Genomic DNA, 26,651 nt, shown 5'->3' on the forward strand with positions numbered 1-26,651 from the left:
GCTCAATGGCAGAGTGCTTGCCTAGCATGTCTAAGGTTCTGGGTTTTATCCCCAGAACTACACAGAGAAGAATATCCAAATAATTTTAAATATTAAGCAATGTGCTATTTTATAACGTGTATTTTCAGTGTATAATTTTACTGTTTTTTCATATCTCTGTACATTTATGCCAGTGGTAAGAAAGTTTTAATAGTTTGATAAAAATATTAAAAGTCATAAGAAAATCATAAAATTTCCAATTGATAACACTAAGATCACTTTGTAGTTTCACTTCTCAAGGTCATTTTTATAGTACCTCTGAGTATCCCTAGCAGTGTCAGTATTTTCATCTTTAAACGATCCCAAAGAGTTCTGTATGTGTTATAAAGTGTGTGTGTGGGGAATCACTATTTTTGTTTATTCTTTGGACAGATTATACCAAATATCCTTTTCTCTTAACCTTCTCCCACTGAACTGAACACTATTTTGGCATACACCAACTTCCTAATCTGTACTAGAATTTGAATTCTTATCCTCTACTTATTCTATTTATATATTTTTCTATTCCTATAATTGCTGACATACTGTAATGCTCTAAAATTTGGTAAGGCAAATTCCCGTTTCACTATTCTCCTGCATAGCTTTCTTATCTATTCTTCTAATACTTCACTTTGTCTTAAAGCATTCAAACAATGTTACATAATAATAGGAATAACAGGTATCCCTGCCTATATTTGGTTTTCAATAAAGGGAATTTCATTGCTTTGTCATTTAACATTACTTCCTATTAGTTTTCTTATAATTTTTAGATCATATTCTTCTATTCCTATTTTACAGGGAGTTTTACAATTGGGACTAATGGTTGAATTTTATCAACTGCCATTTTTAGCATCTACTGAATGGGGTTTTAATTTTTATATATTATATAAACATTTTCAGATTCAGAACCAACACTGAATCTAAGCAACAATATCTGCTATGGTATAAAGAATTTTGGAATTGTTTTTCATATATTATTGAATTCTATTTCCTATGTCTTATTTAAATGTTTGCATATATAATGTTTGCATCTGTTAGGTTTCTATATTAAAGCTATTTTGGCTAGGTAAAATGAATTTGGAGCTTTCTATTTTTATGGATAATAACTGTTTTAAAACTAGAGTTGTCCCAACTACTCAGGAGGTAAATGCAGGAGGACAGCTTGAGCACAGCAGTTCCAGACCAGGCTGGGCAGCAAAGCAGGGAGGGAGGGGTACTAGGATCTACTCAAATATTTCTTTGTTCAATTTTTTGGTAGTCTGAATTTTATATGGAAATCCACTATTTCTTCTAAGTTTCAAATTTGCTGCTATAGAACAGCATATAAATTTTCTTATAGTTCTTTCAGTGTGTTCTGGATCTCTAATTAGTGTCTCTGTGATTCTATTTTTATTGCCTTTATTTTTTTTAAACTTGGTCAGACTTGCAACTTGTTTTCTTAAGAATGCAGCGGACTCTGGATTATCTAACTTCACACACACACACACAAAAAAATCACTACATGTCATTTTTTTCCACTCTTTTTAGAGTGTAAACAACAACTTTAATCTCTAAGAATGAATTCAGGCCAATATTTAATGAAATAACTGATTTTATTCCTTCCATATTTATCATTTATTATACTTTACCTTTTTCCCTATTTGCACTACCAAGTTTATTTTTCTTATCCACACTTGTTAGAAGTTCTGAATTCTGATGATAAATACTGTGTTTTTCAAAACACAAGGCTAAAAGCAAGAGGACAGCAAATTCAAGGCCAGGCTCAGCAACTTTAGTAAGACCCTATCTGAAAATAAAAAATAAGAAGACTGGTATGTACTTCAGTGGTAAAGCACCTGAGTTTAATCCCCAGTACCTAAAGAAAACACAAAACCCTGGCAACAAAGTATGTTCATAAAGAATTAATGAGTAAACTCTATACAGCTACTGTATGGAATATTACAGAAGCAACTGGAGTAAAATGAATCATTTAGTAAAATATTAAATGCAATAAAGTACATAATTCCATTTTTAAAAAACATAATTGGCAAAGGCATCTTCTGCATATGTTTATATGTGTGTGGGTGCAGGGCCACAAGAGCTTAAAAATAATTACAGAAAGGCACGAACAGTTAGCAAGAGTTTCCTAGAGGGGTTAGTGAGTATGGAGTAACATCCATAATAAAAGCATGTAAAATGATCTTTTTGTGAAAAATTAAATAATGCATATATGAAAGCACAGATACTAGCTGTTATCAAATAATGATGGAATTCTAAGTGACTTATCAAAAAAAAAAGCTATTTTCACTTGATGGGAAGGGAATCTAACCATTAAAAAAAGCATCTTGATTTATATTTACTATTTTAAAATCACAGAATTGTTGTACTGGATCCAGACTACTAAGATATCAATTTTACTGAACCTCCTCATATATAGCAAAAGTTTCAAGGAGAAACTACTGCTCATCCTGTGATGAATTAGGTCCTCAAACCATAGAAACAACTATGCTGCAAACATTTTCACCCAGTCTCTTGCCTGCCTTTTAATCATACCATAAAGAGATTATAATTGTCTTTGCAGTCAAATATGTTAGTACCTTTCTGACCTATGAATTGGCAAAAAAACTATAAAACTTAAAAAACAACCTGTGCTGTAGAATGCTTATCAATACAGACTTCTAGAAATTAATCCAAATATTTCATATGGGCATACCCTTTAAAGCAAAACTCTGGTTCCAATCCCTAACCAAACATTGTCAATATGTGCAAAAATACCGATAAACTGTAAACCTTTTTATCTACAAAGAAAATATTTCAAGCCCCCAGTGGATGCCTGAGGCTGCTGATGAAATCAGTGTAGCAAAGTATGAATTTCTGTTTGCATTTTTCTAAATGTCTGAACATGAAGCACATAGTTAAACAGGCATGCTATGTTTTTCCCAACATATACATGCACAAATTTAATGCCCTTTTCACCTTAACCAAGCACTTACCACACACTGTGGCCACTGTCATGTGAGATATGACAGCAAAGTCAGCACAAATTTCTTTTCCCTTTTCACAACCTTGTGAATAGAATATTGTTCTTAGCATTGACTTTAACAACCTCCACATATGAACTTTTTTTTTTTCTTATTACCTAGAGAGATTTTATCTTTCTACTTAAAACAAGTACTTTTTGGTTTCTCTCTGGCAAACCCAAATTGTCAAAATTGCCAGCATTACTACTCTTGCATTTGGGGGCCATATTAAGTACAATAAGGGTTAACTGAACACAGGCACTGCTTTACCATGACAGTTGATCTGATAACCTAGACAACTACTAAGGGACTAACAAGTTGGTAGTATATATAGTGTATACACTCGACAGATGATGCACATCCTGGTGGAACAGAGAGGGTGTAAGGTTTGATCAGGCTATTCAGAACAGTTCAAAAGACTTATGGTTTATTTCTACAGTTTTCCACTTAATATTTTAAATCATGGGAAGCAAAATTATGGATAAGGAGTGACTACTATAAGGGTATAGTGACACTATCTGTACTTCAAAACACTGTGTATGACTAGTAGAAGATAACTGAAGTGTGACCAGTAGGAGATCATTTAAGAAATTATGGCATGTGCATTCTATGGAATGTTATATTGAAAAAAGAATGAGGTTGCTTTAAATATATTGCTATAGAATGATGTCCAGGATAAATTATTAGGTAAAAAAAAATTATGGCACAGAATGTACATGATCTCACTATTCAAGTATAAGCATTTAAATGAATCATATTTATATGACTACATAAGAAAAAGTGTGCAGGGCTGGAGTTGTGGCTTGGTGGTGGACCACTTGCCTGGCATGTTTGGGGCACTGGGTTTGAACCTCAGCACCACATAAAAATAAATAAATAAAATATTTAGTTAGTTATTGTGTTCCATCTACAAAAAGTGAAGAAGAAAAAAAGGAAAGAAAAAGTCTAGCATAGTCAATTTTGTAACTAGTTACCCATGAAGTGAAAAGTGAAATAGGATAAGGAAGACAGTACCTCTGTATTACTCCAATATTTAACATGAACAATGATTTAAAGGAAATAGTTAAAAAAAAAAAAAAAAAAGACTATCAATAGTAAACCTAGAGAGCGATTACAAATGCTTTGGAAGAATGTTAATGATTAAATCACATTTCCATGGATATGTTAGCACAGTGACCCTGCACCAACCAATGACTTCACTGGTTTCTAATATATCAAAAACTCTATATCAGAATCCAATTTCTAAGGGCTGGGGATATAGCTCAGTTGGTTGAGTGCTTGCCTCGCAAGCACAAGGCCCTGGGTTCAAATCCCTAGTACCGCAAAAAAACCAAAAAACAAACAAACAAACAAAAAACAAAAATAGAAAGTTTTATGTCACAATAAATAAATAAATAAATAAATAAATAAAAAGTAAAACAAACATCCTTCAGAGATTAACTGGAATTTTTCTGCTATTTTCTTAAACATGTATATCCACTGACCTAAGAATTCATTTCCTGGTAACTCCACCATACATAAGCACAAACAATCTTCACTGATGTAAGAACTTTAAAATTTAGGATTCCTCCCAACCTCTGTCCTGGGGCTTAAATGTGGGGCTTTGTGCAAGCTTAGGATATACTAAGCTAATTCCTCAGACCAAAATCCAGACTCTCTCATATCTTGGCAGTTTTCACTACTAAGACAATGTTTAGCTGTACCTGTGAAGGTACCTGAATGAAGAAAGCTGAGAGTTAAAAAAAAAATGAAAGTTGAATTTATTTAGTTATTATGAAGTATTACAGGTAGAGAGTCTATAAAAATGGAGGGACTGTCTATATCTGAAACCTAATATTTATTTCACAGATTTTCTTCTAGATCCAAAGACTTGCGCTGACACATACGTACATGCATATACACACGTGCACACAAGAATGTGGAATATATCAAAGGAACATGTATCTACCAAAAGAGCTCCCAATGGCCAAAGCTTAGGAATAACTTGAACTATAAGAGTACATTATGACAGTAAAAAAAAAAAAAACCACTGAATGAGAGAATGAATGAATGAATGAATGAAGAGAAAGATCACCCATATAAAAGAATTTCAAATAACTTTATCTAGTTTCTCTAGATAAAAGAGCACAGACAAAGAGCACAATATCCCATTCCTCATCTCTGGGCTAAACGTGATGGTTTCCTTTCAAAAGTACAATGTGGAAAGGGGGCAAAAAAAAAAAAAAAAACCTGTAGTGGAGAAACCTGACGACAAGCATACTAAATTAGATGATCAAGGGTAATGACATGCTAAGTCATGTTGGTAATATGTACCCTTGATCTGATGGTATGACAATAGTTCTTCACCTCTGTGGTCTTCTTGCCAAAAACCCATAAGCCTGTTTAACTGTAAGGAAACAAAAAAATCAGAAAAATTCCAATTGAAGAATATTCTACGTAAAACATCATCAGTACTTCTAAAAACTGTAATGTCATCAAAAACAAATTTAAGAAATCATCTCAGTTCAGAGGAGCCTAGGGAAACTGACAACTAAATGCAATATGTGCAGTATCCTGAAAAGAAGAAAACATTAAAAAAAAAAATTAAGGAAATCTGAAACTGAGGATGTAGCTGAGTGGTAGAGTACCTGCTTATCATGCTCAAGGTCCAAGATTTAACCCGAAACAATGAACCAAACCAACCAACCCAACCAAAAAGCAGAACAAAACAAAAAACACAAAAACCTAAGGAAATCCAAATAGAGGAAATCTATTAGAATAGAGTATGAACTTTAGTTAATAATACTTCAACACTGGTTCATTAGTTGTAACAAATGCTCCATAAAATGCAAGGTGTGACTAATGGGAAACTGGCTACATATATATAGAATTCACTGTACAATATGCTTGAATTTCAAAATACATTTCCTTATGGGGGTCAGTCTACAAGGAGAAAACATATTTCATAGCAATATATATTTTAAATTATTTTAAAGCTCTGTTACTTTTACTGTTGGAAAGCATCCCATTTTCCTTTAAGATTATTAGATTTGTCTCCTCATAATCATAACTTTTTCTAGTACATCACACCCTTACTACAACTTGAGTGTCAGAGACTTGGATAAAGCACTATTATTTTAACTGCAAGGGGAAAAATTCCTATTCGTAACTTTTTTGAAAAGCATTCTTTTCCTTTTCAATAACATTCACTGTATACATAAATTTTAACTTAGGTTTAAGAAACAATCAGTTCCTACATAGAACACATCATTTGCTTTTAAAATCTGACTTACAATATTAACTGAATGAATGTTTCATTGAGAAGATTATCAATAGGCCATCAGTTTTATTTTCAACAATGTCTACCCAAGGTTGTACCAAGAGTAAAATTAAAGTAGCAGGACAGGAGGTAGGAAATCTCTCAAAAAGATTCTGTCGTTCTGTTGCTTTACTGGTGTGTGTGTGTGTGTGTGTGTGTATGTGTGTGCGTGTTTAACCAGGGATTGAACCCAGGGTGTTGCTAACCACTGAACCACCCCCAGCTCCTGTTTTTTTTTTTTTTTTTTTTATTTGAGACAAGGTCTGTCTCACTAGGTGCTCAGGGCCTCACTAAGTTGTTGAGGCTAGCTTTGAACTTGTGATCCTCCTGCCTCAGCCTCCCGGGATGCTGGGTTATAGGCATGTGCCACAGCACCCAGTGATTTTACTCAAATTTTTATTATAATACCATTTATTTAATACAATATGCCAATTCATTAGTTATTAGTATAAATTGAATACTGCAAATTTAACAAATTGTGCCACAGAATTGATAATTTGATTATTAATTTACTTTTATTCTTTTCTCTTTTGACTTCTAGAAACATATTCATTATCCACTTTAAATACATATAACTTCAAAGAAAAGGAGAACTAGAATGCACAAAAGCTAGAAGTTAGGAATACAGTAAACACTCAACTGAGAAAAATTCCTGAAAATAAAAGTAATAATTACTGCAAATATGATAAATATTATTAAAATATGAAAGAAATCTTAAAGTCTTAAAATTAGCAAAGTTAGGGATTTAAACATCCACAATAAAACTCAAATATAAATGATGAACACAATCATATTTAGGTATCTACAAATAAATCACTTAAGTTAGTACTAACAAATTAACACAATACCTCTTCTGTGCCTGCTTCCCCAGTCCTACATCTTCTAAGAGTGTGGGTATGCATTTGTTTTAACTCAACCTCTTATTTAGGGAAAAATTTTAAAGATAATTCACATGACTATCATTTGATGATTTTTTTTCAAAGGAAACAACCAGGTGGAAATTCTCGAGTTACCTAATGTACTAATAACTTTAAGTTCTTGTTTAATGTTTCCTGATTGTTTAAATTATGGTATAATAGACATTTAACTATAAAAACATACATAATTATTCCATTTCTCTCATTACAACTATTTTTGGGATCAATCACTTTTAAGAACCATTCTTGCATAGCTATAATCCCACCAGAGAGGATAACTACATTTACCACTGTTTTATTCTTTTTAGAACCAAAGCTAGTGTACATGGACCAGATCAAATATGCCATGTATATGGGGAGGGGGACAGAAGTACATACTAGTATGTAGTTTTCATGCAAAAAATGCACAATTTAACTCACTTTAGCTCACTGCATCTATCTGTAAGGACCAATAAAAAATAAGAACTAAACAGTAACTGAACAGGGTAAGTTTCATACAAAGAACTATTAATTGTAATAGGGGAGGGGTGATTATAAAAATGTAAAGAGAACTCTGAAGTATACCCTAGGGCTCACTATTATATATAATTATAATGCACCAATAAAAATAAAAACAATACCTGAGGGCTGAGTGAGAGTATGCAAGGAACAAATTTAAAAGGAACCTTCCCCAAAGCTAGGGTTATACAATTTGGTTGGAGAAGTCAGGAACTTCCAGCAAGCCACTGGATGGCAAAGTTCTCCCTGTTGAGTTACCTGGGGCAAAGAGGCTGGTGGTTGAGCCCATAAAGCAAGTTATGACACTGAGAACCTAATTACCAGGAAAGCTTGAATAGGAAGGGTCAGAAAACCTCAATACCTTAACACAATAAGAGGTATTGTGTTTCCTGGGTGCAAGAAAACACACAGAGGGGAATTGTGGTGTTATTAGTTGACTCTCCAGGCAGGGAGGTATGATGCCTGGATATGTAGAGTTGTGTCTAGAAAATTGGGTGAGGAAGACACTAGGATGAGGCTGGCACTGTGAACCTGCCAAAGATCCATATACTCTGGGTATACATCTACAGTGGAGGACCACAAGACATTTCCATACCCAAGACAATAGCAAACCACTAAGGAGGACAGAGAATAAACAGAATCCTTTACTTACGCATTGTCCCTCTAACACTCTCTACTGACAAAGCTTAAGATCATACAAGACAAACGCTTGGGAGGCTAAGGTAAGAGGATTCCAAGTTTGAGGCCAGTTTGGGAGACTTAGTGAAAAACTTGCAAAATATAAAGGGCTAGGGATATAGTGCAGTGGTAGAGGCCCCTTGAGTTCAATCCCTAGGACAACATATACACAAGTGGAGGGTAGGGGGAGGGACAGAGGGAGATGCTTAAAGGATCAAGCTCCATCACTACAGACCGAGCAATGAAAAGTACATTCAGAGCAGATAAAGGAACATGGTTATGGGCACACATAATACTAGAGTATCTTCATAGAGATCAAAGTATCCCAGAAGCAATACACATTCCAGATTAAATGTGTATCAAAACAGAAATACACATTACATTAAATTAAAAAAAAAAAAAAAAAAAAACACCTAAATGGGCCACTGATGTTCTTTCTCCAGTATACTGTGGAAATCAAGCAAATAAATCAGGCAGTTATTTGATAATACAGTTCAGAAATCTTAGCTAGTCACACACAGCACTGTAAACTAATGGTTTCCAGAGACCGTACAATGAAGGATAGTAGGGGAAAAAACAAAACAAAAACTTCTATTACATTTGTCTAGAACATATAAAACTTTTATTATTTAATAAATGGACTTAATACATAAGTTGAACTAGTACCTATGTGTATGAATTTGTATATCTGAGATCTACAATTAGATACCCTTATATTGAGGTTTCACATTCAAATGTTTGCTGTTAGGGAACCAATTTAAACATCTGAAGACCACTGTTGTACATATTGACCCTACCTTTTTAAAAAAAATTTTTTTTAGATGTTGATAGATCTTATTTTATTCATTTATTCATATGTGGTGCTGAGAATCAAACCCAGTGCCTCACAAATGCCAGTCAAGTGCTCTACCGCTGAGGCACAATCCCATTGACCCTACTTTTCTCCATGGATTTTAGATACTCTTTTGTACCATATAAAAAGGCCAAACATATCATCAATGCAGGCTTGTTTTCTGTTTTGCAGTACTGGAATTGAACACAGGGCCTGCTGCACATTTAGGCAAGCAGTTTACCACAGAGCTACAATCTCACCCTTTTCTATTTTATTTATTTTTTTTGAGACAGGGTCTCACCAAGTTGTCCAGCTGGCTTCAAACTTGAGATCCTCCTGCCTTAGCCTCCCAATTAGCTAGGATTACAGAAATACACCAACATGCCCAGCAGGCTTGTTTTATCTTAATCCAAAATAAAAGATTGATCTTATATTTGAAGATGGGAAACAAATTTCTTCAATAAATTGCTCTCATCATAGTTAACAAATATGTACTGTTTACTTTCTAAAAGACCTATCTTTAAAAGACCCGAAATTACACAAATAAATGCAAAACTAATTAAATTCCCGCTAGTGCTAAACAAAAAAAGTCTAATGCATTCTTAAATAGTTATTATACAAACTCAACTGCTATAGTAAAATGCTTATATTTACTGTTTGCTTTACTAAGGCTTAGTTTCAAACACTTTAAAGTTTAAATTTCCTTAGTGTCCTAAGACAAATTTCAACAATCATCACTTACATATTCCCCCTAAGAGAGAGAAAAAAAGCCTCTACTACTAGCTTGAGTTTTGCTTTTTTGTTTTTTGAAAATTAAATCCTAGCTACTTGACTTGGGCAAATTATTTTACTTCTCTGTGTTGCTAGTCATCTCATATAAAAATAGGTACACTGTTCCTATTTGTACCTATTTCAAAGGATTAAGATGAAATGAGTTAATTCATTTTCTCTCTCTTGCACACCCACACACATAAACTGGCATGTAGTTCCTGGCATGTAGTCTTACTAAATGTAAGCTATTAAGAGTACTATCATGTATTACATACTCACACATTACTTATAAGAACTACACACATTTGATCAAAATGAATCCTTGCCCCAAATACAAATACTCCATGTCAGAACTGAGATGAAATAAGAAGGGTCAAAAGAAATCATTTTAGTAAAGAATGGCTTCTGTTTTAAAATTTTTGTTTTAGTTGTAGATGGACACAATACCTTTATTTTATTTTATTCATTTTATGTGGTGCTGAGAATCAAACCCAGTGCCACACACATGGGAGGCAAGCACTCTACCAGTGAGCCATGATTCCAGCCCAAAGAATGGCTTCTTAAAGGCACATAACTCACTCTTCTCCTAACAAACAAAACCAACCACTGAGAAAAGGATAAAACCCCTCAACAAGATTTAATTACAATTCAGTAAATTATAGTCCCTGTTTTTAAGGAGCTCTAATGTGGGAGACAGTCACAACAGAGAAACTATGTTAATAACAAAAAACACACATGTTCAATATAAAAAATGAGGAATGAGCCATTAAATTCATTTAGTATTATAGAAAAGTTCATGGTGGAAAATGTAGTGTTTGAAATAACTAACAGCCTTATCATAGACTGAGAGAAAGAGAAGTGGTAAAATGAGGCTGATAAAAGAAGAAAACACAAAATGAGAAAGTAAATGCACAGAAATAAGGGAGAATATGTAGACTGTACTATAAGTATGTTAAATGAACCAAGTCATATGAACTACTTTTTTTTTTTTTTTTTTTGAGACAGGGTCTTGTTATGTTACCCAAGCTGGCCTGGAAGTCTTTAGCTCAAGTAATGCTCCTGCTACGTCCCCTGCCTCAGACTCCTGAATATATGAACTACAGGCATGTCCCATCATGCCCAATTACGAATTGCTTTCTGATAAGTGAGAATCCTGGGTATGTCTGTGAGGTTGTTTCCAAAGAAGATTGGCTGTAGTTAGCAACTGAGTGAAGATTCACCTTCAACGTGGGTGGCACCATCCAATAGAATGGACACCTGGATGGAGTGGAAGTGGGGAGAAACCTGTTCTCTCTCATTTTCTAATCCAGAGTGGGGTGCATTTGCTGCTGCTGCTGCTGCTGAGTCTGATGTCTCCAGGTTCTTCATCTTTGGACTCAGACTTGAGGATTCTGAGGGCAGGGGCGCAAGGGGGGCAGTTTTTTTTTTTTTTTAATATATAAAATATATATATTTGTGATAGGGGCAGTTTTATTGAGCTTCAGTTTTTAACTGGTGACTGCATCGTCAGTCTCTCTTGTTCTGAGGCTTCCACCTTCTTGGATTGAGCTGCTACTGATATCTCTGGCCCTCCAGCTTGCACACAGTCATCAAGTTTTTTGGTCTCTGTGATCATGTGAGCCAATTTGATAGAACCCCTCCTATATTAATATATATGCTATTGGTTGTTTCTCTGGAGAATGTTGACTAACACAAGAATATAAAAGAATTCTCTGACTTTCCTCTAAAATAGGTCAGAAGACCCTGACTCTAAAGGTACCCTCCCTATTCCCAGAGGAAAAAAATGCTCTTATCTCTGAAGACATGGGGACTAACAGAAGAATTTAAACAAAAACAGACTTTGTTAAATTCTTCTAGATTCCACTCCCTTTGTCCATACTTCCCTGTGACCAAACACTCTTCATCAAACCTAACCATAAAATACAAATGTTTCTGTTTCTTAGGCCTTCATTTCTGAAAGATTTTGTGTTAAATAAATCTTACAGATTTACACATAATTAAATGTGTATGCTTTTTGCTTGTTAATCTGTATTTTGTTATAGGTGCCTCAACCATGAACTAGGGATGGGTGAGGAAAAGATTGTTTCTCCTCTACAAAAGAAACTCACACACACAAAAAAATTTAAAATATCCTTTAACTATCCTTTTAAATATCCTTTACTGTGAAAGGAATACTGAGTAGAGACAATTAAGGGGAGGTCACAAAAGTATAAATAAACTGAAAGAAGATAAACTTATATAGAGTCACACATTTTAAACTGCTAACCAACACAAGCTGGAACAAACAGCCACTTTGGTCCCTGTGGCCATGCATTAAGCCTAATACCATCAGACCTTCTAATTTTCCAAAAGAAGTAAAAATAAATAAATCTTCATTTTAACAAGAAAACATGATTTTGAAAGGCTGAAAATTTTTCTTAATAACAAAGGTACATGAAATAATCTTTGGGTTGCTAGACTGCTATTCAGGTCTATAGTTAATATGTACTATAGATTTACCCAAGCAAGTAACTTTTAAAGAACTATTTTCTTTAGAGAGATAAGGGACAGAATTCAAACTACAGAGAAAGATAAATGAAGATAATAAATTGGTAACTTTCCAAAAAATCTCACAACAAAGATTAGAAAACAATAAGATTTAAAGAAAATTGTCAGGATAGGAGAAATAGCACATGTGGAGAAAAGGTCAAAGGAAGAGGTAAAATCTGAAGACAGATAACCAATGCATCAAAACATGAGAAAGACTTGCCCACATCTGTAGGTTAAAGGACAGAAGTGCAGGAAAGAAAGGAAGATACAGAGAAGTGGCAAGGTTAATGGTGATCAAGTATACAGATGAAAAGATGCACTTTGGAAAGGGAACAACTACCTCCTCGCTGGAACCTAAGGCAGATTAAAATCTAGAGAAAATTTGAGATTAAGAGAGAAGGGATAATGTACAAGACAGCCTAGGTCTTCTCAATGAATTTTCACAAAGAATTCAACATCAGCAGTGAGCATTTTCAAGGAATTGTTTTAAATTTCATTATCCTCAATATTTATTGTTTCTCTGATAAAGCACAATTTCTATGTTCATTCTACATACACATCAGTGCCAAGGTTCCAGAGAAATATAATTTATTTAAAATATTAAAAAATGAGCTTACTCATTGTGCCATAGTAAGATAAGAATAAACAGCACGATTAAGTCTTTAAAAATTAAAAATGCTAAAGTCTTGAATGATGGTTTATGTTTCTAAGATAATAATATTCATTATCTTTTGATAGTACCTAGAAGGAAGCAGTAGAATGAGAAAATATGAGGGGAAAACATCTGTTTAGGAAAAAATATGTAAGAAGAGAACTATGCTTGAACTCCACAACTGAAGCCAATGATGTGTTTATATTCTAGACTACTAACTGTCAAAACTGTTCTGCAGAGGTAATTCTTCTGTTTTATACCAAGGTATCAGGGAAGACTGAGAAAGTGAGTTTTTCTTTATTAATTTGAATACCACTACCTAGGCAAGAACCTAAACAGTATTTTGCTAAAATTAATGTTTTATAAGAAATTGTAAATCTACTCCTTTTAACTATAATAAAAGATAACATTTACTCTATTTCTAGCATACCATGCAAATACTATGTCTTAATCACAATAGATTCTTTAAGATAGCTATTATTATCTCCAGGCTACATGTGAGAACAGAGACAAAAAACAAAACAAAACAAACAAAAAAACCCCAAAAAACCAGATGTCTCCACCAAGTTGGAATGCAAACCATAAGTTCAAAATTTATACTTTCAGTTACTATGAAATCCTACCTTTTCTCACATTCCCAGCCCCTCAAATCCTAGGTTTAAAAATTTTGGACAGGCTGTTATAAAACCTAGGTTTAAAATTTGTGTATAGCTCAGTAATAGAACAAGTGCTTAACAGGCATGAGACCCTGAATTCAACTCTCAGAAGCACCAAACAACAAAAAACAAATAAACACACATAAACAACAAAAAAAACCCCAATTTTTTTTTTTTTTGATAAAGGAAAGGTATCAATTTGTAAAGCCAACAATCTTCTCCTGGCACATCCACATATATCAATGGAAACCTGCTCCACACTGGAGAAATTATCTTTTATAACTTATTATAAAATCTATTCCTACCGTCTCTAAAATATAGGATTTCAACAAGTTGATAAATCAGTAATTTAATGTCATTTTCAAAGTGATAACAACTGACTTGATAATAGTGGAATTATCAATGTTTTAAAATTATGCCAGATTGTTAACATACATAAAAAAACCAAGGTATTGCCACAGTAGCCTAAGGGTAAATGGGGAACTGTCACTTTATATTACAACAATCATTTAAAGTAACTATACCTTTGATCAATTCTTAGAACAAAAGGTCTCCATATCAAAGATAAAGAAACAAAGTTACCATCACCATTTCAAAAGAAAAAGACTGTAAATGACATGCCAAGAGTCACAATAAACGGTTACGTGAAAAATAAAACCAGTGTTCTTAGAATCTCAAGACTTTAATTTACATTATCTAATGGGCTGTCAAATAAAATATATAGGTGGTCCTCCATATTTATGTTTCTGAGAAGATGGATGAAACCAACCAAGGACTGAAAATAGGAGGAAAGAAAAACTGCATCTATATTGATCATGTACAGTTTTTTTTCTAGTAATTATTCACTAAACAGTAAACAACTTTTTTCAGAGCATTTATATTGTATTAGTTATAATGGGTAATCTAGACATGATTTAAAGCAGATGAAAGATGTACATGGATTATATGGAGACATTACACACCATTTTTTGTAAAGGACCTGAACATCAAGGATTCAGGTATCCATAAGGGGTCCTGGAACCAATTCCCTAAGGATACCAAGAGACATATGTCTATTAAAGTCTAAACCTAGGATGTAGTGCATTTTCTTTGGCCAAAAGGAACAACATCTATAAAAGATTATTTTTGAGGGAAAGAAAGTTAATGCCACACCACAAATATCTGCATCCAACATAGATTAAGTTCTCAGGCTAGAGGTACAACCCAGCCCAAGAGCACTTGCCTACTACGCACCACAGGCCCTGCGTATGACCCCAGCACCACCAAAGACAGATATATAGGAAGAGATATATGTAAACCCTCAAAAAAAGTAATTTGGTGTTAAAAATAATTTCTCCTTAGGCAGCATTTACAATATCAGGTCATCTTTTCAGAAATATTTTACAAATATGTCAAAATACTGAATACACTGTCTAACTAATCTGGCCAACAGGTTCAACTTCACATTCTAGGGTTCTTAATTACTAAAGCAGCAGAAGTTAGAATACAAGCTTTACATTTGGTGCTAGGGACTGAACCCAGGGTCTACTGCTACCACTGCATCACAGTCATATCTCAACACAAGCATTTTTGCCTATATTAGGAAAAATACAAATGTGACTATGTTGAGCTTTAAAGTACACCTATTGAGAAGAATGTCTCAAGAACTACTTGCTTATAATGTCTTGTGCCAGACCCTGTGATAGGTGCTTCAAACTACTACCCCATATGAGTTTAGAATCATCTATTTCCCTTAGCCAAAGCAATCATGACTTAGTTAACTATCTTTCCCAGATCCTAGTGGAGGCCCGTATGTGAACTGAAATCCATTTTGTTTTCCACTTCATAACATTAATAAACAGATACACGTGTGAGGAATAGACCAATTCAGATGAAATAGAAAATTCCTGTAAAGAACACTGAAAGTTAATAGAGACTGAAAAAGTAAACAGTGAGAGCACTGGTTGATGCTTAAATTCAGATTTAATCCTGTGCATCAGAATTTCTCCAATTAGGTTCTATGGACATAATGATGGTTTCCTCCATTCATCTATAAGAAATTTAAAATTGCATTTTAATTTGATGCTTCTCCTAAATTAAGTATAAGAGCGTTCTGGGTCAACAGGACTAAAAAACCAGCTTAAATTTAGGGATGGTCTGGATTTGTGCTACTACCAAACTAAAACCTTAAGATTCCCTAAAACTATTTTCATGCTACTGGCTATGATCTATTAATGGACCATAAAACTAAGAGTAACATTTTATTTCTTGTGGTGCTTGGGACTGAATCCAGATCTTCTGCATGCTACCACTGAGCCCAGCCCTGGAGCAACATTTTTAATTAAAAGAAAACAGAATGCATTACATATATAGTATTGTTTTATAATAATTTTGTTTCAATGTGGTAATTAAGTGAAGTGAGAAAAGTTAGTTTTTTGAGTGTAACTGAAATTTGTAACTGAGATATCTACATCCATTGTCTGGGAGTTCCTACAAACTGAAATTAACACAAACACTGTTAAAAGTAATGGATTGCCACTAAGGCAGAAAGACAAGGAGGATTTCAGGAATTTTACGAACTGAAAGAAGTAAGCTCATCAGAAAAAAGGCTTATGATCAGGCCAACAACTAGTATGCTATTATTAGAATGTACAGGGTAGAAACAATACAAATCACTGAATTCAAACTGGGTTTAATAAAAATAAAGAACCATGGTAAATAAAGAGGTCATTTTAAAAAGTTTCCAGCATCACCATAATGGGACAGAACACCTTTCTTGTAAGAGACTGAAATTAGAAGGCCAACCTAGGACAAAAGGGGTAGTTAGATGTGCTTTATTACAAAAGATGACGAGAAAGCAAGCAGAGGCAGTATTATCAGGAGGAAAAATTTAAATTTGACCTATAAAAGAGGCTGGAATCGCAGTGGGACACAAAGGGAAATGAGATATGTGGTAGAGTGTTATAGAAATGATCCTTAAAAAAATCCTATCTACTAGTACCCATAACACACTGTTGTCTTCCCCTTCCCACAAAGATGGCTAATTTTGTGCAACTTAAGAGTAGCCAACAGGACATTAGCAAACATGAGTGGCTTCAAAAGTAAATCACTAGTGCAATAGGGCTCACCCTCTTCCTGTTACCATGTTAACAGAAATCCAGGTTACCTTAATAGAAGATAAGGATAAACCTGGAAAGAGAAGGCAAGTCAACTGAGGTCCCTAGACCAACTCTCCTAACAACCATCAGACACAAGAGTGAGAGTATCTGGGACCATTTAGCTCCAGACATCATGCCACTGAACTTGAGAACCACACAGGAGACCCAAATACCTGTAAACAAAAATACAAAATGGTTGCTTTTCTTTCCACCCAGATTTTTCTCCAAATACTAGTCTGAATGTGTTATTGTTTAGATATGAGGCACGCCCCAAAAGCTCATGTGTGAGGCAATGAAAGAAAGTTGAGAGATGAAATTATTTGGTTATAAGAACTTCAATAAAATCAGTGCATTAATCCACTGACAGAGATTAACTGGGTGTAACTGTAGGTAGGTGGGATGTGACTGGAGGTGGTGAGTTGCTAGGGGCACGCCTCTGGGCTATGTATTTTGCTCTCGGTGAAGGGAATCTCTCTGCTTCCTAGTACTATGTCCAGCACTGCTTTTCTCCTCCACATCTTTCCAATATGATGTTCTGCCTCACCTCAGGTTCAGAGCAACAAGTTGGCTATCTATGGGCTGAGACCTCTGAAACTGTGAGCACCAAATAAAACTTTTTCTCCTCTAAAATTGCTGGCAGGTCTTTTGGTCACAGAGGTGAAAAAGGTGACTAAAACAGAATAGTTGTTCCATTGCTCTGAGTTTTTATTCCCATCCTTTCCCCTTCTCTGGTTATTCAAATCCCTTTCAGATACAAAGCAGTGTTTTTCTTTTTTTTTTTTTTTTGCGGTGCTGGGGATTGAACCCAGGGCCTTGTGCTTGCGAGGCAATCACTCTACCAACTGAGCTATATCCCAGCCCTGTTTTTCTTTTCTGTTCAATTTTTGGCTAAAATAATTTCAAAACACTCTATTTCTCTTAAACCAAGCTCCAATTACTGTATTTATCCCTAGATACTTTACTATCTAATAATGTTGCTTAAATATTTATAAATGCCCTAGATTTTGTAAACTCTTTGAGGGCAGACACCTATTCCACATTCTCTATAGCTCCCTTAATGCTCCCACATAGAAGAATTTAAATAGGTGGCTATAAATAAATTAAGAAAAGACATATGTAATTGTCTGAATAACAACAAGTCTTCTTGGGAAAGTACACATACTTTGAAACCATTATTTTTACTTAACTAAAGTTAAGGGGGGAAAAGAAACATTTTTATTCAGAGGTTTAACAAGCAACTCTTAATGCCAAAAAGGAACTATGAATCAAGAGGCACTATTGAAAAACAAGTGGTTTAAAGATTCATGGCACATGTGACAAAAACATGAATGAAAGCAAACTTTCCATTTATAATGTAAGAGAATACTTTGAAATTGGGTATTTTTTTAATAAATAGAATTATCCTGTGGGAGTTGAGAAAAATCATCTCTAATGTTTGACAGAATCTCAAGAAAATCAGAATGGGACTGGGTGGGTAACTCAGTGGTAGAACACTTGCCTAAGATGAACAAGGATCTGCTTCAATGCCCAGTAGCACAATTACAACAAAACAGTTTTTTCAAAAAACCTGTTCTGGAGGTTATAAATAAATGTTATGAGGATCTGGGGTTGTATCTTAGTGATAGGGTGCTTGCCCAACATGTATAAAGCCTTGCAATATGATCTTCAGCACCATCAAAAGAATGAATGAATGAATAACATTAAGAAAGGCAACTGCAGAATGTATCTTCTTTTCACTCAATTTTATTTAGGACCAAAAACAACATGCAGGAAAGGTAAATTTTTCTCTTTTGCTAAAATGATATAAACATATTCTGGAAAGTGGAATTTAATATCTCCAACTGCAATCATACTAATTATGAACATTTAAAAAATTATTTCCCATGAGTATTATCTAAACTTCTAAAGTTTAAATGACTTATTACTCCCTCAATACCTAAAGTAATTATCACTAATTAACAAGCAAGTCATCTTTTCTTTTGATTTGATGTGTCCTACAAATTAACCTAAGATAGCCTCAAATAGTCAGAGTTTAATTTCTTAAGGAAAATGCTTAAGCAGTTTCAAATACTTTGCCCCTATAATTACAGCTAAGTAAAATGTGCAGCTAAATACAAGAATCAGCTTGCATCAAACTGATGAAACAAAGAAATGTTCAAATAATTTAAACAGTAGCTCACCTGAGAATTTCAATTTTTATTTCTTAATACTAATAAGTCACTAACAATGTTTAATAAGGGTTATTAAACATATCTTACCTCCTCAATAAAATATTCCCTGAAATCCCAGGCTGAAGTGCTTACTACCTATTTGAACTCTTTATTGAAATGACTGTACACAAAATTAGTTTGTTGTCCTAAATATTCACCAATAATTAATCAGACACAACCACAGACCACAACTATCATGCAGCTGTAGAACAGAAAGCCACAAGAATTACATGAACAGCTACTGGATGATCTTGAAAATGGGAGAAAAAACAAACAAAAAATAAAACAAACAAACCCAGCAAGATGGAATTGGGGATGTAGCTCAGTGGTAATTCCCAGGACAGCAAAATAAACAAAATGAGCAAAATATTTCTGAAAGATGTACAAAAACTGTAGAGGGTTGTCTTTGTGGAAGGAGACTGGAGGTCTGGAGTAGAAGATCGAGTTTTCATTGTACACCCTCCCTTTCTTTGCATCTAAATTTTAAGAATTTTAATGTATAGTCAAATATCACCAGGAATACATGACAAGAAATTCATCACAATGTGGTATATACCACCTTACACAGAGTGTATTGTGCAGTGCATGACTATATTACATTTCAACAAGCAGAGAATCAGCTAGTCATGGTGGACACACTTATACTCCCAGCAGTTTGGGAGCCTGAAGTAGGAAGAGGGTTTGAGTTCAGGAATTTAATGAGACCAGCATGGACAACACAATGAGACCTTTTCTCAAAAAATTTTTTTAAAAAGTAGAGAATTTAAAATAAAGCAAATGTTAGTTAACAATACACTGCTTTTTGACATCATGTCAACCATCATCATGAAGTAATATTTAAATCTTACCTTATTAATTTACATCCTAGTGGAGTCTCCTGTATCTTATATCCCCTGTAACATATAAACCTAGGTCACTGCATATAAATGCTTTCTTAAAAGTAATGACTTAATAGTTAAGTACTGCTCATAATTCTGCTTTAAAAATAAACAATTTCTTGCCTTCTCATGCTCAGTATGAATTATTCATTTATTTGTACCTTTCCAAATTGATATTCTGAAGTTTAGGTATATTAATATGAAAAAGCATAACTAAAAAATAACCTCTTGAATATATTACTTTTCTTTCTCCTCAGTATTTTTCAAAAGGGCACTGTGGATATTTAGGCAGAGGGATAAATTTCCAACAGACTGGAATGTCCTGGTCACTTCAAAAAATTTAGCAACCACACTTGAGAGCACTATGCCTGTTACCATACCCCTGGGTCACTGCAATAACCAAAAAACTGAACCTGCATTTCCAAATGTCCTGAAAGAGAAAACTGGAAGTTCAAATTGAGAAGTGCTGATTATATATGAACTAAGAAATTATAAATATATAAGAAACTACTTAGATTTATATACGACACACATTTCCACTACTGTAGTTCAACCCTTGTGTCAGGCTACGGTAGGGGGTAGCTCCATGACAGAACACTTGCCTAGCATGCCAAAGGCCCAGGTATGATCCCAGGCACTGTTGAAACAAACAAAAACAAATAAATGACCAGTAATAGTCACAATCGACCAGTCATCCTGCCCAGAATATAATACTGTCAGCAAACATCACACCCCAACAAAGCAGTGTTCAATTATTACAATGGTTTAATTTTTTCAATGAGTCATTATTTAAAATCCTTTCAGAACAACTCTTCTGTTGGAATATTTCTATCTAAACTCCCAAATTAATAAATTTCCACTGTACTATACTCAGAGATAAAAGATACAAATTACATTTTACAAGTATTTGTCTTCTTTCAGAGACTGTAAGCTCCTTGAAGCCAGTGACCATGATCATGCCTGGTCCATATATAGTAGGTACTTGACAAAAATGCTGAATAAGTAATACTAGCCCAGCATAATACAATAGTTCAAGAGGTTTTTATAACCAATTTTTATATACAGTAAATATAGCAACGATTCTGAAACAAATGCAAGAAATTAATTCTGGATATCGTGTATTCAATGTTAAGAAAATTAAAAGTTACCTGTGGTATCCATATTAAAGCAAATGTTTAAAAGATAAAAGGAAATGAAATTTATGACAGGTATTCTCACAGGTGTTTCTCTACCTTCCACTTACGTTTTAAGCAAACGTTCATCAAAATAAACAAAACTGGGGTTTCCAGGAAGCAACTCAATATAAAGAGCAAAACAACAATTAACAATTTAAAAAGTTAATGCCTTTCATTTCTATTCTACTTTTCAGAATTCAAGAACTCTGATACTATCCTATATCATTCAAAAGAGAGAAAATCGACAAACTAAGGATCAAAAGCAACTTCTATTTTTTGTTTCAGTATTTTCTCCAGCTCTCCTTTTGCTGAAGTAAAAATACAGAATATAAACTAATTCATTTGTAATTCACACATCTATAGCCAAATGATCTTCAACAAAGGTGCAAAAACATACACTGGTGAAAGAACAGTTACTTTAATAATGACACCAGGAAAATTGGATGCCCATCTACAGGAAAAGGAAACTGGTCCTCCATGTCCTACTATATACAAAACTCAAAATCAATCAAAAACTTAAGTATAAAACCTGAAACTATGAATCTACTAGAAGAAAGCACAGGGAAATACTACATTACATTAAACCAAGCAAAGGACTTTTGGAATATGACCTCAACAGTACAGAAAACAAAAGCAAAGTTAGACAAATGGGATTATAATCTGGGATTACCAAACTATAAAGTTCCTGCACAGAAAAGGAACAACAGAGTAAAGAGACAACCTACTGAAAAGGAGAGAAAATATGTATGGACTATAAGTCTGACAAGGAAGGAATTGATATCCAGAATACAGAAGGATCACAACTTCATAGCAAGAAATAAATAAATAAAAAGAAAGAAGTGATTTAAAAATGGACAAAAGACTGCAACAGAACAGAATTTTCTCAGAAGACATACAAATGGCCAACAGGTATATGAAAAAAATGCTCAACTTCACTAATCATTAGGGAAATGCAAATCAAAACCACAATAAGGAGGCTGGGCATAGCTCAGTGGTCGAGCATGTTTGTAGCATGGAAAGGCCTTGAGATGAATCCCCAACACCAAAAAGGAAAGAAAACAAACACAATAAAATATCTCCTCACCCTAGTTAATGGCTGTGATCCAAAAGACAAAGTTAAAAACAGAATTACATATGATCCAGCAATCCCACTACTGAGTATACAACCAAAGGAAATGAAAGCAGCGAATGGAAGAGGTATCGGTGCTTCCATATTTCAGGTAGCACTATTCACAATAGCGAAGATAAAGAATCAACCTAAATGTTCATCAGTTGATGAATGGATAAAGGACATATGGAATATATAACATACACAATGGAATACTCTTCGGCCATGAAAAAGAATGAATCTGTCATCGGCAACAACTGGAGGACATTCCGTTGAGTGAAATAAGCCAACAGAAAAACAAATACTGTATGATCTCACTCATACGTGGAATATAAAAAGGCTGTGGCTACCAGAGACTAGGGAAGGCAAGAAGGAGTGGGATGAAAGGAGATTAGTCAATGATACAAAGTTACAATAGATAGAAGGAATAAGATCTTTGGCACATGGTAGGGTAACATAGTTAACAAAAATGTATACTTCAAATAGCTAGAAGAGGGATTTTGAATGGTCTTACCAGAAAGAAATGAATGGTTTGAGCTGATGAATATGCTAATTACCTTGATTTGATCATTGAATAATATACACATGTCCTGAAGAAGTACGTTTATCAAACCCAGAGACTCACTCATAGGAGGCAAGTGCTTTACTGCTAAACTACATCTCCAGCTCTTAATTCATTTGTTTTAAATAAATCCAACAGGGAGGATTACATAATCACCAAGCATCAACAATGACAGAATATTAACTCTGGAAGCCCATTAACTCTGACAAAAGTTTGTTCATTTTTGCCTTCTTGAAGCATGTGAATATCCGTTTTATAGGAAAAACAAAAAAGTTAATGATAATCTCAAGGTTAGAAATGAAGACATAATCTTTAGTTTCTAATATTTCTAACACTATATTTAGATTGCTCCAATCAATTATATAATTGTTAACCACTACTTTGCTCAACTTGCTATCAAGATACAATTTTAAAGAAACTGTTTCATGTTACCTTCCTTTCTACAGGATTACTAAAATAGGTTATGTTTTTTGAATCTAGCAAATGCTGTAGAAGGAATCAAAATCAAATACACCCTTTTAAAATAATAATCACGTGTAAGTGCATTTGAATTATTGTGGGATTGAAGTGCATAACGTATTTTATAATTTTTGAAATCCACTCGTGGTTATTTCATTACTATTTTGTCTTTTGTCAGCACCAGTCAATAAAAACAATTTATGTGTGCTAAGACTAATCACTTAACAAAATTAAAACCAGAAGTTACTTTCATACCAATTTTTAAAAACTGTCTCATTGGAAAATAATTTTAAGGTATGATTTTATCTTGTCACACACCTTCAAAAGTGCAGCCTTCGTGAGATCCCCTTTTCCCAGAATTATTAATACTGCCTATAAATACTTTTGGTCAAGAGTATTTATAGTAATTAGCCTTAAAGTCATCATTGGGCAGTATTAGGAGGAAATACTTTCAAGCAAAGCTAGACTTAAGTACTTTTCACCGGTTAAAAAGGTGACCATACTTACAAAAGACTTTCTACTGTAGCTATCTTATGAGATAACTTCCTATATTTGAAATAAATCTTTATAACCTAAAGACCAAATAAGATTAAGTAGCTACTTCCAAGACAGAGAAACTGGCAATTTTAAATGATTCTTAAAACTAAGATTCAAAGGAATCCCTGTAATTCAGGAGGCTGAGGCAGGAGGATACTTCAAGGCCAGCCTCAGCAATTTAGGGAGAAATAAAAAGGACTGGGTATGTTGTTCAGTAGTAGAGCACTCCTAGGTTCAATTCCTGTATCCCCCAATTACCCACAAAAGAAGGATTCAAAGGAATGGCAGAATATCTACTCCAGACCTGTTACCTTAAGTGGAGAACTTTCTGATTGCATATACTCCTAAACAAGCCACCACTTGATCTCACAAAGTTCCTTTTCAATAACGAACAGCTATCAAATAAGTGGTGACAATAAATGCCTACTGCAATTGAGATTCTTTTGTAAGGATCAAGTATCCCTGATCTTATTCTTTACTGGAAGAAAAGATTTCAGAATTTGGAGGTTTAAGAATAGGTGAAAATGTAATTACTCTAAAATGCTAAAATGGTCCACTATTGTTTGAACTTAAGCTCAATATTTCCAAGACAAATTCTCCATAAGAACATAATCTCAAGTTAACTAATGTGGCCGGTAAAAACTATCTTTTCCCTCCTCAACTATACAATCCAACCAAAATCTTCACCATAATCAGATGCAGCACCCTGGAATTTCAAATGTAACTGGAGGGCTGATGATAAGTACAAATGTAGACCCAAACTCTCCAAATTCTGTCATGAGCAAACAGTATTTTTAACATTCCAAATCCTAGTTAGAACGCATTCACTGGTAAGCAGGGTCCTTGGGCAAGAAAGGAAGCAAAGATCTGAAACTGACCAAAGCAAAGATCCACATGAACCTCAGTCCTCTGCCCCTTCACCAAGAGGCCAATAGGGAGAACTCCAAGAAATGCAAGATGAGTGGGGGTACAGAGGGGAAAGAATCGTACTCCTCGAAAGAGAAGCAAAAGAGAGGCTCTGGAAGAGGCGCTCTAAAGGGACAACCGACTCCGGGATAGGTGTGCACAGACAACTCTTCTCCACCTTTATCATGGAAGCAGTGCACCAAGCAAAAAAAAGACTGGAGTGGACAACGTCCGCCGCCACCACCTCGCTTTCCGAACGCCTCGCGCAGCTAGAAGGGGTCGGCAGGGACTGCCCCACAGAACATCAACAAAGACCCCTTAAGTCGCAAGGCAAAACTCGAACAACAAAGGCCCGCGACAGACTGGACGCGGCCCGTGTCCGGGCCGGGGGCGGGACGGATAAAAGCAGGCGAAAGCAAAGGACTCAAACCGGGGGGGCGGAGGCCCCGGACTGGGAAGAAGAGGCGCAGAGCACGGTAATCCCCAGTGCACAATAAGAAGAGGAAGAGAAGCTGGCCTCCATTCCCCTCTTACCCTATCCCGTCCTCGCGCTCTACATCTCGGCTGCGGGGACCGCGCAGTCCCGAGTTCGGGGAGGGGAAGAGGAGGGGGAATTTCCGCCCTGACCACAACTCCCTTCCCCAGCCGGGAGGTGCAGACAACAACAACCGCCACTACGGCAGGCACACAAAGGCGCCTTCCTCGTACTCCTCGCTCCCCGCCCCGGCGGCGGTGCCGACGATGCCAAGGCAGCGACCACCACCACTCGGCCGCCTGGCGCTTGCTCGCCCTCTTCCCCCTCTAGCTGGGTAAAGGGGGAGGGGACCCCGGGCGCCCTCACCTGGCACAGCTGCTGACAGTACTCAGTGGCCGCTTCCACGGCCGGTACCCGACTCTCCCGCAGCTGTCGCTCCAGCTCCTGGAGCCGCTCGCCCAGGCGCTGCAATTCCGCGACGCAGCCGCCTCCACCGCAACTCAACCTCTCCTGCTCGGCCTCTTCGTCCGCCATCTTCACACCCCGCTCCGTCGCGTACGCACCTGGGTCACGTGATAACACAATGCCACGTTCGGCGGGGTCACGTGCCGGGCGCGCTCGCACGCCGCCGAGCACGTACAAAGGGCCCGGCAGAGAGCATGGGGGGCGGGGAGAGTGGCGCGAGAGAGCCGGAGGGAGGTGAAGGCAAGGGGACAGGAGAAGGGCGGGGTTGAGGCGGTGCGGAAAACCGCGGTTTACTTACCCCAAGCGGGAAGTGGGCTGCAGCGGCCGAAAGGGGCGGGCCGGTCAGGCCTGCTGTTGGTCACGTGGACGCCGCGACGGGAAAAAGCCTGGGGAGGGGCTGCCTCTCCCGAGTCCTGGTCCTGGCGTGGCTCTTCTCAGCCCCCGAAGTCTACTACGATCGTATGCCCCAGTCCTCCAAGAGTACGGCAGGAGGAGAGCTCTGGGTATGCAGCCATTTGCGGTTGGCCGGTAGGCAGGCCAGAGTCAAGAGGAGAGGGAGAACGTAAAGCCCACCCATGGACCACAAGCGTGAGAGTCAAAGCCGGACTAGGAACTGTCAAAATTGACTTCCCAACAGGCGGGGCGGAGGAGGGATCCAATGCGTGAGGTAGCAGCTCTGGTTCCACTTGACTCTCCTCTTCCTGCCCAAGAACACTTCTCCCCTGGAAACATATTCCCTAGCGGGGTGGAGGCAACAAAGAAAAATAACAGTTGGATCAAAGCACAATGAGGTTTAATCCCTGTGCTGGAGAAGGAGCAGACTCACGAAGAGCAGAGTTTTGAAACAATTTAAACAGACTTAAGTTATGAACCGTTGTAACCAGATGATTT

General features: G+C 36.0%; 1 protein-coding gene across 1 annotated transcript in view; it reads right to left on the bottom strand.

Annotated features, from left to right (window-relative positions):
- Positions 1-26,268, bottom strand: part of Znf292 (zinc finger protein 292) — a 77,047-nt gene extending 50,779 nt beyond the window's left edge. Inside the window, 2 exon segments of the mRNA XM_047557956.1 lie at positions 25,662-25,858; positions 26,059-26,268. Of these exon segments, the coding sequence (XP_047413912.1) occupies positions 25,662-25,829 (168 nt within the window). The 5' untranslated portion in view covers positions 25,830-25,858; positions 26,059-26,268.
- Positions 26,269-26,651: the final 383 nt, after the last annotated feature.

This window comes from Sciurus carolinensis, chromosome 7, assembly GCF_902686445.1.
Source record: "Sciurus carolinensis chromosome 7, mSciCar1.2, whole genome shotgun sequence".
NCBI classification, from domain to species: Eukaryota; Metazoa; Chordata; class Mammalia; order Rodentia; family Sciuridae; genus Sciurus; species Sciurus carolinensis.